Below are 12,431 nucleotides of genomic sequence, written 5' to 3'. Positions count from 1 at the left end.
TCTGATTTCTCCTTACCCAGCAACAGGAGTCAAACTCCTCAAAGAGCTTTGGAGAGCAGGAATTGGTGGGACGGCATGGCTTAATAAGGCGAAACGGCCAAGAAATGGGATGGGTGGGGAGGATAGGAAAAGAAAGGGGAGGTGAGTTAATTTCCCCACTTTGTGGGGATACAAGCTGATGCAGTCATGGGGAGACAGAGAGAGAGAGAGAGAGAGAGAGAGAGAGAGAGAGAGAGAGAGAGAGAGAGAGAGAGAGAGAGAGAGAGAGAGAGAGAGAGACTGCTTCCTTGGCAATGAGCCAGAGATAAGAGTGTGAGCTACACAGAGCTCTCTCAATTAAGCCAGGGACCTGGCTACAGGTTTCTGCACACAGATGCTGTGAGCGGGTGCGTCACAGGCCGGAGCCTAAATCGAGAAAAAACACGCAGTGTTTATCCCCGCAGCTTAGAACTCGGAAGGCCCCCATCTTGCCTGAGGGCCTCCAGACCGATTCCAAGCGTCAGAGGGGCAGCACTGAAAAAGTGTGCATATTGTCATTTGCCTCAGGTTATTTTGAGGCGTAATTAAGTCGGCTGCCAACTTCATCTCCTGCGAGGGCACCTCTAACTTCTTAAAAGGGCAGTTCTCTACCACAACATTGTTTCAAGGCTGGCTTAAGTGCCGCAGCTCCTGCCTCGCCGCAGGGACTCATGGGAACTCTCATTTGGGTGAAGGAGCAGAGGCTCCTCTTAAAAGACCACTCACTGGAACTATAGTTCCAAGGGTTCCCCGGTTCTGGAGAGAGAAGGAACAACAATTAAGCCGGTTAATTTGGTAGAGAAATACCCGGAGGCGGGGGCAAGACACCCACAGCCCTCCAGATGTTGCTGAACTTCAAGTCCCATAATCCCTGATCTCTGGCCAGGCTGGACACCGCTCATGGAAGTGGTGATTCAGCAACATCTGGGTACCACCAGGTAGCCGCCCGTGTCCTAAGATTTGCACAGAAGGGATAATTTCGGTATTTGCGACTTGGAAGATCACTCCCATGCCACAGTTGCGAGAAGCCTCAACCAGTGGAATTTCCTTTCCCCCTTCTGTGCAATTCTTTGAATTAAAAAGTTACAGGAACTCTCTTAGGTTTTAAGACGTAGCATCAATAAGTGGATCACAACAGAGATGGCCTAAACAGCAACTCAGTTTCACCAAAGTAATTCCTCTGGCAAAGGCCAGCCCTTTTGATCCAAATTTTGCCAAAAACCAATATGGTTCAATTACAACGATCCATTTCACAGAAATGATACTTGCGGCAGCTAAGAGGATAGATAGAGAGGGGCAAACCTGGCAGCTGCCTCCCCCTCCCTTGCATGCAAGGATACCAAACAGGAGCACTTAGAACTCCAGTGGGGGAAGCAGCTGGTCGACAGGATTCACACTCAGAGCCTCAACCGTTTCCTTGCTGATGAGGGTGAGCCCAGTGGTGCTGGGTAGTGGTGAAAGAATACCTTTGTTCCCTGCCTGCTCACTAGCCTGAGGCTGCACGGATCCAGTGACAGTGGAGAAGGCAAAGCCCTCCACACTGCCAGCATTGCAGTGGATCACCTGTAGTGGGAGATAATCCGGCGTCACTGGGGATAGACTACTGGCCGGCATCAGCAAGGAAAGTCAGGCACACAACCCTCCCTATCCAATAAGTTAGTTAAATACAGGCAGCACAAGGCAAAGTTTCCTTGTCAAATAAGATAAAACAATATAAACAACAACGCCCCCCCCCAATTGACACTCCTTCACTTCCTGGGCGGCTGAAAAAGAGACGGTCTTCTGCTGAGGAGTGTAGCTTAACAGGAGGTCTTCATGGGAAAGAGGGGAGATGAGCTGGTCCAGGGCCCAAACGGCGGCTCCTAAGCAACAGGCGTAGCTGCAGAGGGAAGGAGACAACAATCATTCAAAGATGAAGGATAGCTATTCCTTCGCTAGCTGTCCTGATGCAGCTGGGGATGAACAGATCTGCCCATTTCGGTTTCTCCCAGCTTCTCATCCTTCCAGTCTTCAGTTCTCCACATTTTTGCAACAGTCTACTGATTTATTTTATTTTTTATTTTGCAACAAGTGCACTTGAAAATTCATCAGCTTCTTAGTGTGCATTTCTCCTAATGCAGACATGCCTGTAGGCGATTTTTATTCAGCGCACACATTTCTTCCCAAGCAATTTCCCCTAATGTCATGCATTTTTCCCCAGGGTACGTTAGTTCCTTTAATCACACACAAAAAATTATGCCTCCTTTTGTTTAGCATATGCATTTTTTGAGCAGGTTGGAGAACTCCATTGCAGAATTCGGAGAAGTGCGAATTTCTCAGGTCAGCTGCATTTTCAGCTGCGTGTTGCAAACTTGGTAGGTCCTGATGAAAATGCAAAGTGAACCAAATTTAGCTCCCCTTGCCCACTGTCACCAACCATAGATCTACCCCTAGCTGACCTGTTCTGTCGCTGGGCCTGGTGCCAACAGGTGAACTGGTTGTTCGTTCTCCAGGTTCCGCGCACTGGGATCAGCCCAGTGATGCAGCAGGAAGCGCACAATCTGCTCCTGAAAGGGGTGCCCATGCAGACCAGCGGCCATGTGCAAGGCGGTGTTCCCGTGGGCCTGAGGACAGAGATTTCCCCTCCAAGTTAGCCTGCATAATAGTCATTTATTGCAGATTTATTAACCCAAACTTACTTGAAGCAGTGTGCAATAAAATAAGACAAAATGCAAAAAGATTGCAAACTCAGCGATGCTAAAAGCAGTAAAGCAATTTCTACCATTGTGCAACTATTGTTTTTTTCCACATAAGCAACCGCTTCACACTTCGGAAAAGGCTTCTTAAAGAAAAAAAAATGTCTTCAATAGCCCCCTAATTGCTAAAAGGCTAGGTGTTTGCCAGATTTTGGCGGATAACTGATTCCAGGCGGCTGGAGCTGCAACACTAAAATCCTGGTCTCTAGGGCACACTCAGCTCATCTCTGGGGCATGTGGTACTCTCAGCAGTACCCCATCTGGGGAGTACAATTGCTGGACATGGATGTGTGGGTCGAGGCAGTTCCTCAGGTCCATTGCAGCTCTTTCCAAAGTTCCAGAAAATGCTGACGGACATGTCAGAGAATTCTGACGAAGAAAGAAATGGAATCAGAAATTGCCGATGTTCATTTCTTCATCCCATGGCCAGAATGAAACTCAGTTCAGTGAACACAATGGGCATTTGCTGTTTCCAGTTGCTTTCAGTCCTCCTCCTTAATTATCATCACCTGTTTAGCCTATCCCTTGTGTAATGATGTACATATATACTTCCTCCAAACACAGTAACTTTGGTTAGTTAATAAATGCTTAAGCCAAGAAAGAACTTAGCATAGGAGGTGTAAGTATTGATTCGCATATTAATTTTTTTCAGAAATTATATAATGAATGTTTAAATATTAATCAGGTTTTGGTTTATATCACCAGTGAATGCGTATATACTAAAACTTTAAGGGAGAATTTTCCGAAGAAAGAAATTTAACGTCGTAGCTTAAGCCAAGACGAGATGTAACATATGAATTGCAACTATTGCTTTTTGTACTTGTCTGTTTAGATATCAATTAGAAATTCTGTTCAAATGTTAATAAGGTTTGGTTTATATCACCAATGTATGTGTACAAATATATCAAAACCTTGAGACAGAATTTACGGAAGAAGCCCGAAACTCTTCATGGGCGAAATAGGTGACGAACGCTGGCACCCTGTCTAACTCTTGTGCGCAATACCGTTGAAACGTCGTTTGATCAATTTTACCTTCGTTGATATCTACAGGAGCCTGGCTTAAGGAACTCTAAAGACTGAAATTTCCTTTTGGACAAAATTTGTATGCGTTGCCTGTTTGTGGCTTCTGTAACAGTTTTTGTACATTTCTCTCTCTATTTTCGGATCATTAACATTAGATTTAGAACGTGGAATAGTGAGGTAGCTTTTTGTGTGCTGTCTTTGTGCTGCTTATTTCATATCGGTTCAGTCCACAAATGACATGTAATTGATTACATCGCCCCCCCCCCCCAACTTGCATTGTGTTTCCTTTGCGTCCTGCAAGGCCGTGCTTTGGTTTCTGAATGTTTTGGAAATCGAATGGACTTCCAGAACAGATTCGACTTCCAAGGTACAACTGTACAGGGCAGAACAGAAAATGATAGCTTCTTACATCCCTGAGGAACAAGGCACCTCAGCAGCACACTTGTTTAACATGCCATTTCTCCCTCTCCTCTTTTAGCTGAACCTCTGTGCTACTCAGGATCAGTCCTGGGGAAGCTGGAGCAGCCTTTGGGCCATGGCAGCTGCAAATCACCTCCCCAATATCCCTCTTTGCTTTTCAAGGGAAGCATGCATTGGCATCAATAGCATAGAACTGCAGAGCTGGAAGGGTCCAACCCCCTGCAATGCAGGAACCTTTTTGCCCAACGTGAGGCTCGAACCCACGACCCTGCGATTAAGAGTCTCATGCTCCCCTCGCAATGCAAACTTTCCCTCTCCCTTTCCTAAGGTCCCAAAGCTGCGACTGACATAGATAAAAACCTGCATGCCAGCTGCTAAGGTCCAAATGACCTCACATGACATTTGATTCTCAGAGCTGGGCCCTCTGTTGCAAGGTGCTGAGCAAGCTTGATCCGCTCTCTGAGGACCACCAGTTCTACTCACCCTTCTGCCTTTCATGATACAAAAGAACAATGCCATAATGGGAAAAACTCCTTTCTATCCCCAGCCTTGGACAACAGCGCCCCCTAGCAGAGGAAACCCAGAAGCACACCTTCATATTGACAAAGTTCTGGAGTTCTCCTTCGGGCAGCTGGAGAAGGAACTGGATCAAAGGCAGGTTTGCAGCTTGGACGGCCAAATGCAGAATGGTTTTGCTGCTCTTCAGTTCCTAGAAAAGGGAGGAAACTGTCAGGAGGCCAGATGCTATCTCCAGAATGGGCTGGCCAAGCTTTCTTGGCTAATCACAAAAGAGAGTCTTATCTTTGAACCATTCTGGGTGGTAGAACATCTGCTTTGCATGCAGAAGATCCCAGGTTCAATCCCTGGCACCTCCAGGTAGGACTGGGAGAGAAATTCTAGAGAGCAGCTGCCTGCCAGTGTAGACAATATTGAATCAGATAAACAAACGGTCTGACTCAGGGTAAGGCGCTTTGCCAGTCCTGTTTAGAAGGCCTTCCACAATGTCAGTATGTCATAATGACAGTGGGAGAGCTTCAAGTGTATACGAGAAATCTAGATTTATGCAATTAAAGTGAATTAAAGCATTTTCTTGCCCTGGTGAAACAAATCCACTTTTTCTTTTTTCTTTTTAAAAAAGACTTTTTGCAGTTAGGAAAGTGATGAGGAAAGTCACCGAAAAGTGTGAGAGGAATTAATGGGGAAACACTAGCAAATGAAGAATGCTAATTGTTAAATAAATCAGAAGGAATTTCCAGGAAAAACACAGGTCGTAGTCCAGGCATCCCCAAACTTTGGCCCTCCAGATGTTTTGGACTACAATGCCCATCATCCCTGACCACTGGTCCTGTTAGCTAGGGATCATGGGAGTTGTAGGCCAAAACATCCGGAGGGCCAAAGTTTGGGGATGCCTGTCGTAGTCTAACCTCCGTGCAAGCTTTGTGCAAACAAATCAGGGTGAATGCTCAATAAACAGGCCATCTGGAGGATCGCAGAATACCCTAAGTGGTACACATTGCATGGTCACATTCTTCCCCACGATGGCAAGATCTATTTTTCTATTTTAATTTTGGCAACATTAGCCAAATTCTGCAAATGCTTTGCTATGTCTCCTTCTTTTGCTCTCTTTTTGGTGGCCACCTTGGTCTCCTGGCCTGGGGAGAAGGAACCCCTCCCCAGAGCCCGCCCACCCACCCACCCACCTACCTGGCTCTTGTAGTTGGCCCCGAGTTCGAGGAGCAAGCGAACACAGAGCAGGAAGTTCTGGAGCTGCTGCTGAGACAACGGATCCATGCTTTGGGACTGGAAGGCGGCATTGTGAGCTATGACAGCGCAATGCAAGGGGGTCAGACCTACCGGAATAGTACAGAAAGGGATGTCAAAGACTCCACACATCAGCAGTGTGTACCACCCCACCCCCACCCCAAATATTATGCATTCTCAACTTGAAACTGTTTCTGGGAATACACAGCACTCTCTGATCATCTTACCTTCAAAATTTCTGGCATCGACATTGACTGGGACACCAGTCACCATGACGGCCTGGGAAAGAATCCAGAAAAGAGGTTGTCATTCTGACATGTGCTTAGAACAGATCAAATCCCAACCTAACAAAAGCCCAGCAAGCAGATGTTGGCCACGGACTGAGTGGCTCTAACACCTAGCAGCTTCAACAGTATTTGTTGGAAAAGCAGAGAAAAGGGGCAGGAGGATGACTATACTGTAAATATATAGACCTTTCCCCTGCTGTAGTGTCTATTGCATCACAGCCTGTTTCATTGTGTTTTAAAGGTACTGTATGCCATAGCTGCCAAGTCTCCTGTTTTTCGCGGGAAACCCCCTTATTTTAAACTGTTTCCCGCTGGCAGCCCGGATTGGAAAAAATCCCGTAAATCCAGATTTCCGACCTGCCAGGGGGGTTCCATTTTGGGTCCTGGTGCCGCCAGATTTCCGGTGCACAGACATGGGTAGCGCTGCACCGGAAGTCGCTTCTGCGCGACATGCGTAGAAGCAACTTTCGATGCCGCGCTATCCATGTATGGGCACCAGAAATCGGGTGGCGCCGGTGCCGGAAGGGCAAGACATGCGTAGGAGTGACTTCCGGTGCCGTACCACTGCTGATCCCGCATTTTTCAGTGGGAGACTTGGCAGCTATGCTGTAAGCTGCCTCAAGAACATCAGTTGGTAGGCAGGCTATAAATACTCCTAAATGAATAAATAGTATTTTATTGGATACCCATTGTCCATGCGTGGAGATCAAGTGATGGGGGGAGCATTGGCCTGTTGTATTTGTGTGTGCTATCGTGCTGCTAACATTTGCAGGAGTATAAAAAGGAACAAATGACGGAAACACTGCTGTAATTTGAACTCTGCGATGAGGCACCATGAGGTCCAGCTCCCACCAACCCCAACTATTGGCTCTGTTGGCTCATGGGAGTTGCAGTTGGTGGTGGCTGGGTGCTCTGAGGGAATGGCCCGACTGCTGCCCTTGAGCTTTTGCCACCTGAGGCAATTGCCTCACTTTGCCTGATGATAGGGCTGGCCCGGCCTTGCTAGCAGAGATGGGGACCATAGGCAGTTGGCCTTATACAGAATCAGGCCATTAATATTGTCTGCAGTGATTGCCAGAGGCTCTCCAGAATTCCAGACAGGGTATATTTCCAACAGGGGTGTAGCTAGCTGCTCTGGCACCCGGAGCAGCGGGGGTGGGGCGAGCCACGCACGGGGACGCAAGCCCCACACTTCTGTTTTGGGCAGCGTGGGGGCCCGAGCCACCGCATCACTCCCAGGAGAGACATGTGGCTCGGGCGCGCTGCAGGCCAGGCCTCGTGGTAAGTGCTGCCCCCTGTGGTGTACCATTTTGTCACCCCCTCAAAGATGACCCCTGGGTCGGACCGCACCCCCCCGAACCCCCTTCCTACGCCCCTGATTTCCCAGCCCTACTGGGCATAGCTGCCAAGTCTTCCGTTTTTCGTGGGAAACCCCCGGATTTTAATCCATTTCCCGCTGGTCTCCCGAATTGAAAAAAATCCTGGAAATCCCCCGGATTTTCTACCTGCCAGGGAGGCTCCATTTTGGGTGCTGGCGCAGCCCGGTTTCCAGTGCCCAGACATGGGTAGTGCGGCGCCGGAAGTCGCTTCTACAGATGTCCGGAAATGCGTAGAAGCGACTTCCGGTGCCGCTCCGCCCATGCCTGGGCACTGGAAATCGGGTAGAGCGGCACCGGAAGTCGCTTCCACGCATGTCCAGAAGTTGCCACACCGCTGCTGATCCCACATTTTTCAGCGGGAGACTTGGCAGGTATGCTACTGGGAGATGCCTGGGATTGAACCAGAGACCTTCTGCATGCAAGGCAGGTGCTCTACCACTGAGCTATGCCCTTCCCCTGTGGCTCTCCAGGTATTGTTGGATAGCGACTCCCAGCATTCTTCAATGTTGGCCATGCAATAGGGACACTCACCTCAATGACACTGGGCAGCCCATAGGTGGCGCCAAGGTGCAGCACAGTCTGCCCCTTCTGGTCTGCAGCATTGGCATCCGCTCCCAGCACAATCAGGTCCTTCACGATCCCAGGCTGATTTGCTGCAGCCGCCACTAGCAACGGAGTCTGGGTGCACAGAGAGGAATAGCAGTGAGTGGCTGTGGCTGGGAGTGGCAGAGCAAAGCCTTACCAGGCTCCTGGTTCTAGGCAGCTATCCAGGGCAGCAGTTAATAGGTGACAGGCAGCAGTTGACAGAAGGGAGCATTTGCTACTTCAATGCATATACACCAGGGCGTGCAACGCCTGTTTCAGCCTGAGGTCCACATTTCCTTTTGGGCAACCTCCTGAGGGCCACATGCCAATGGTGCACGGGGCCATAGGCAAAAGTAGGTGGAGCAATGAATGCAAATATCACCTTTGTAGCGTAGGCTAAGTTTCTGCACACCCGTCCCCCATCCCAGCAAACAAGAAGCATTAGTGGACTGCAAGGTGTCACAGGGGAGCTGGACAGGAGGCACATTTAGTGACGAGCAGAGAGAAACAAGGCCATGCAGCGGATTCCAGCTAGCAATGCTTTTTATTAGCATTAAAACAGAAACACGCAGAGATTCGTGATGCGTACTCCTTCAAAGTGAGCTGTTGCCCACAGTGTCTTGCTCCTCCCATCTAGTCTATTTTCTACATTGGGTTCTGAGCACAATTCAAAGTGTTGGTGCTGACCTTTAAAGCCCTAAACGGCCTCGGACCAGTATAACTGAAGGAGCGTCTCCACCCCCATCGTTCAGCCCAGACACTGAGGTCCAGCGCCGAGGGCCTTGTGGCGGTTCCCTCACTGTGAGAAGCAAAACTACAGGGAACCAGGCAGAGGGCCTTCTTGGTAGTGGCGCCCGCCCTGTGGAATGCCCTCCCATCAGATGTCAAGGAAATAAATAACTATCTGACTTTTAGAAGACATCTGAAGGCAGCCCTGATTAGGGAAGTTTTTAATGTTTGATGTTTTATCACATGATGATGATGATGGTGGTGGTGGTGGTGATGATGTTGGGAGCCACCCAGGGTGACTGGGGAAACCCAGCCAGTTAGGCGGTGTGTGTGTGTGTGTGTGTGTGTGTGTGTGTGTGTGTGTGTGAGGTCCCTCCCTCCTTCTGCCTACAGCAAGTCCCAAGGGACCCTCTCTGTTTCTGCTCAGTTTTCTGTTCTGTTACGTGGAGCAATCGTCTTGTTTTAGGGGTGGGAATTGGAGCTGGCAGACTTTCAACAGACACACTTTCAGCTGGTGTTGCCTCTATTAAGTCTGACTCCTGTCTTTGCTCAAGGCTGGTGCATCTGCTTGCTTGTCCCTGTTCCTCACCCTCCAATATTCCCTGCTTCTACTCATCCTCTGGGGTTTGTCGTGTCTCCCACCACCAAGAAAAAAAAATCACCCAGGGTGCAAAGCTGGAAGTGCAGGCTGGGGAGATTTCTGAGGGACAGACAAAAATGTCTGAAGGGCTGCATTTGGGCCCCAAGCCTTCAGTTCCCCACCCTGAGGTACACTCTTATTCCTCGGGAACAGCTCGACACACACAAAAAAAGACTGTGAACTGGCCTGGAGTCTTGAACATCTCAAGAGGCAGACATGACAAAGTAACTTCAAGTGCTTCAAGAAAATGATACGGGTTGCTTTAGTTGAGATTCCTGCATTGCAGCGGGTTGGACTAGATGACCCTCAGGGTCCCTTCAAACTCTACGATTCTATGATCTTTTCAACTAGCTCATATAGCTAGGCTATTGGCAGCAGTTTTGCTTGGATAGCACAACCGTGAAAAAGGGCTGGGGGAGGGGAAGTTTGAATAATAATAATAATAATAATAATAATAATAATAATAATGATTTATTATTTATACCCTGCCCATCTGGCTGGTTTTCCCCAGCCACTCTGGGCGGCTTCCAACAAAAGATTAAAAATACATTAAGACATGCTTCCTCAACCTCTGCCCTCCATATGTTTTGAGACTACAATCCCCATCATCCCTGACCACTGGTGCTGCTAGCTAGGGATCATGGGAGTTGTAGGCCAAAAACATCTGGAGGGCCAAGGCTGACGAAGCCTGCATTAAGACATCAGTCATTAAAAACTTCCCTAAACAGGGCTGCCTTCAGATGTCTTCTAAATGTGAGGTAGTTGTTTATTTCTTTGACATTTATTTACTTTTTATCCCTTTATTGTATAAATTGCCTGATGGGTTTTAAAATAGCTGTCACAGCGGGATGCAATATGGAATAGCAGAGAATATAAATTGAATTTCTAAACATGTATGAACAATAAATTAAGTACATATACTGTTAGAATGGCAGAGTAAACGCATTTGAAAACACACACACGAAAAGAAATCAGAACCATCAGTGAATGTCACATCAAATAGGTTGCCTGGATACCTGTAGGAAAGAATAGAGTGATATTCTTCTAAGATACTCATAGTAGACCTTCTGAAATGAATGGACATAACACCACGGACTGCTGTTTGACTGACCTTGGATATATTCCATAGCAAATACGTAGCTTATGAAATAAATTCTAAATGCTATAGAGCTAGTCCTACTTAGGGTAGACCCATTCAAATTAATGTGACAAGTCTGTCTTTAGATCCATTAATTTCAGGTGAGTATGCTGGATTCAAATAATAAGCAAGGAGATTCTGACTAAACATTTGGAAGAACTTTCTGATGGTAAGAGCTGTTTGACGTTGGAACAGACGCCCTCGGAAGGTGGTGGACTCTCCTTCCTTGGAGGTTTTAAGACAGAAGTTGGATGGCCATCTGTCAGGGATTCTTCAGCCGTTTTTCCTGTATTGCAGGGGGTTGGACTAGATGCCTCTATGGGTCCCTCACAATCCTACTGTTATGTACTAAGCTTGGATCCTAGAACAATAGGCAGGTAGGATCCTAGAATGCAACAACTGATTGGCTTGCGGGAGAAGACCAATCATACTATTAGGCTGGTAGGATCGTAGAATGCAACAACTGATTGGCCTGCAGGAGAAGACCAATCAGGCTCCAGGAGGGAAGCAGAATCATCCAATCAGATGGGACTCATTGTGTAAATAATGTATATCAGCAACGTCCAACAGGTAGATCACTGGACATCTGTGGTAGATCACTGGTAGATCACTGGCTCACCCCAAAGAAGCTCAAAAATTTTGGCTCCCCAAAGAAAAGCTCAACATTATTGCCCTGCAGCCCCCCAAAATGGGGCTTTCCTCCTCCCTAAAAACTCAAGAAAAGCTCAACAACTTTGACCTGAACCCCCCAAAAGGGGGTAGATCACTGCCAGTCTTTAACTCCGTGAGTAGATCACAGTCTCTTGGGAGTTGGCCACCCCTGATGTATATAAAATCCTGAGGTTTTGTGGGAAATTCAGTCACTGTTTTACAATAAAGATGTACACATAACTACGATTACACAAACCCACCTATTAATCTACCCCCCCCACCCTACACCCACCCAATGTGATAGACTTCCAATCACATAAACTATAATGTATTTAATCTCCATTATTTTCTTTTGCATATTACTAATTGTAATTATGTATGTCTGATTGAGTATACGTAAGGTTTTGTATTGCCTAATTTTCAAACATTTTTTTTTAATATCACTGTTTTACAAGCTGTAATAAAGAGCATGAAATCAATGCAGGACTCCGAGTATATTTCATCTACAATTCTACGATTCTATGCGTAGGACTTAGTTGGAGACAACCCTATGACGACAGCTGGAGAAAGATATTCATGTGCCTCCTCCATGCAAGGATAATTAAGCCCAGGCCTCATCCTCACCTTCCCCCTGTGCTCTTTGACGTCAAGCTGGCCACACTCCCGGAATACCTCAGCAGTAGCATATGCCAGTGGCCGGTGTCCTTTGGCCACATATAGATGCAGAAACCTGAAGAGGAGAGGGGCACAGCATAGTTTAAAAACGTGATTGACAGACAAGGCTCTTCTCCCCTGACAATGCAGCGAGAGAACCGCCTGACATACCGGTAGTGGCTGGAGTCTCAGACTAGGACTAGGGAGACCCTGGTTCTGAGCCCTGCTCAGCCATAGATTTCACATGGGCCAATGGTTACTCCTCTTTCTCAGAATTAGCCTGCCTCGCAGGGTTGTTGGGAGGATAAAAGCTGGGGACAGAACCACCTATGCCACTCTAGTTAGAAAGGTGGCATCTAAATGTCAAATAAATGTAATAAACACACATTATAACAATCTATACGTGTATAA

The 12,431-nt window shown here is 47.4% G+C and overlaps 1 protein-coding gene across 1 annotated transcript in view; it reads right to left on the bottom strand.

The window, feature by feature from the left end:
- Positions 1 to 1,290: 1,290 nt before the first annotated feature.
- Positions 1,291 to 12,431, bottom strand: part of NFKBID (NFKB inhibitor delta) — a 28,167-nt gene continuing 17,026 nt past the window's right edge. Inside the window, exons 6-12 of the mRNA XM_035120367.2 lie at positions 11,991 to 12,096; positions 8,155 to 8,301; positions 6,185 to 6,236; positions 5,901 to 6,046; positions 4,789 to 4,905; positions 2,457 to 2,621; positions 1,291 to 1,897 (exon numbers count right to left, since the gene is read on the bottom strand). Of these exons, the coding sequence (XP_034976258.1) occupies positions 1,832 to 1,897; positions 2,457 to 2,621; positions 4,789 to 4,905; positions 5,901 to 6,046; positions 6,185 to 6,236; positions 8,155 to 8,301; positions 11,991 to 12,096 (799 nt within the window). The 3' untranslated portion in view covers positions 1,291 to 1,831. The remainder of the gene's footprint in view (positions 1,898 to 2,456; positions 2,622 to 4,788; positions 4,906 to 5,900; positions 6,047 to 6,184; positions 6,237 to 8,154; positions 8,302 to 11,990; positions 12,097 to 12,431) is intronic.

Source organism: Zootoca vivipara, chromosome 6 (assembly GCF_963506605.1).
Source record: "Zootoca vivipara chromosome 6, rZooViv1.1, whole genome shotgun sequence".
Classification (NCBI taxonomy): Eukaryota; Metazoa; Chordata; class Lepidosauria; order Squamata; family Lacertidae; genus Zootoca; species Zootoca vivipara.
The sequence above is the reverse complement of the archived record's forward strand: the minus strand, read 5'-3'. Positions and strand labels throughout refer to the sequence as shown.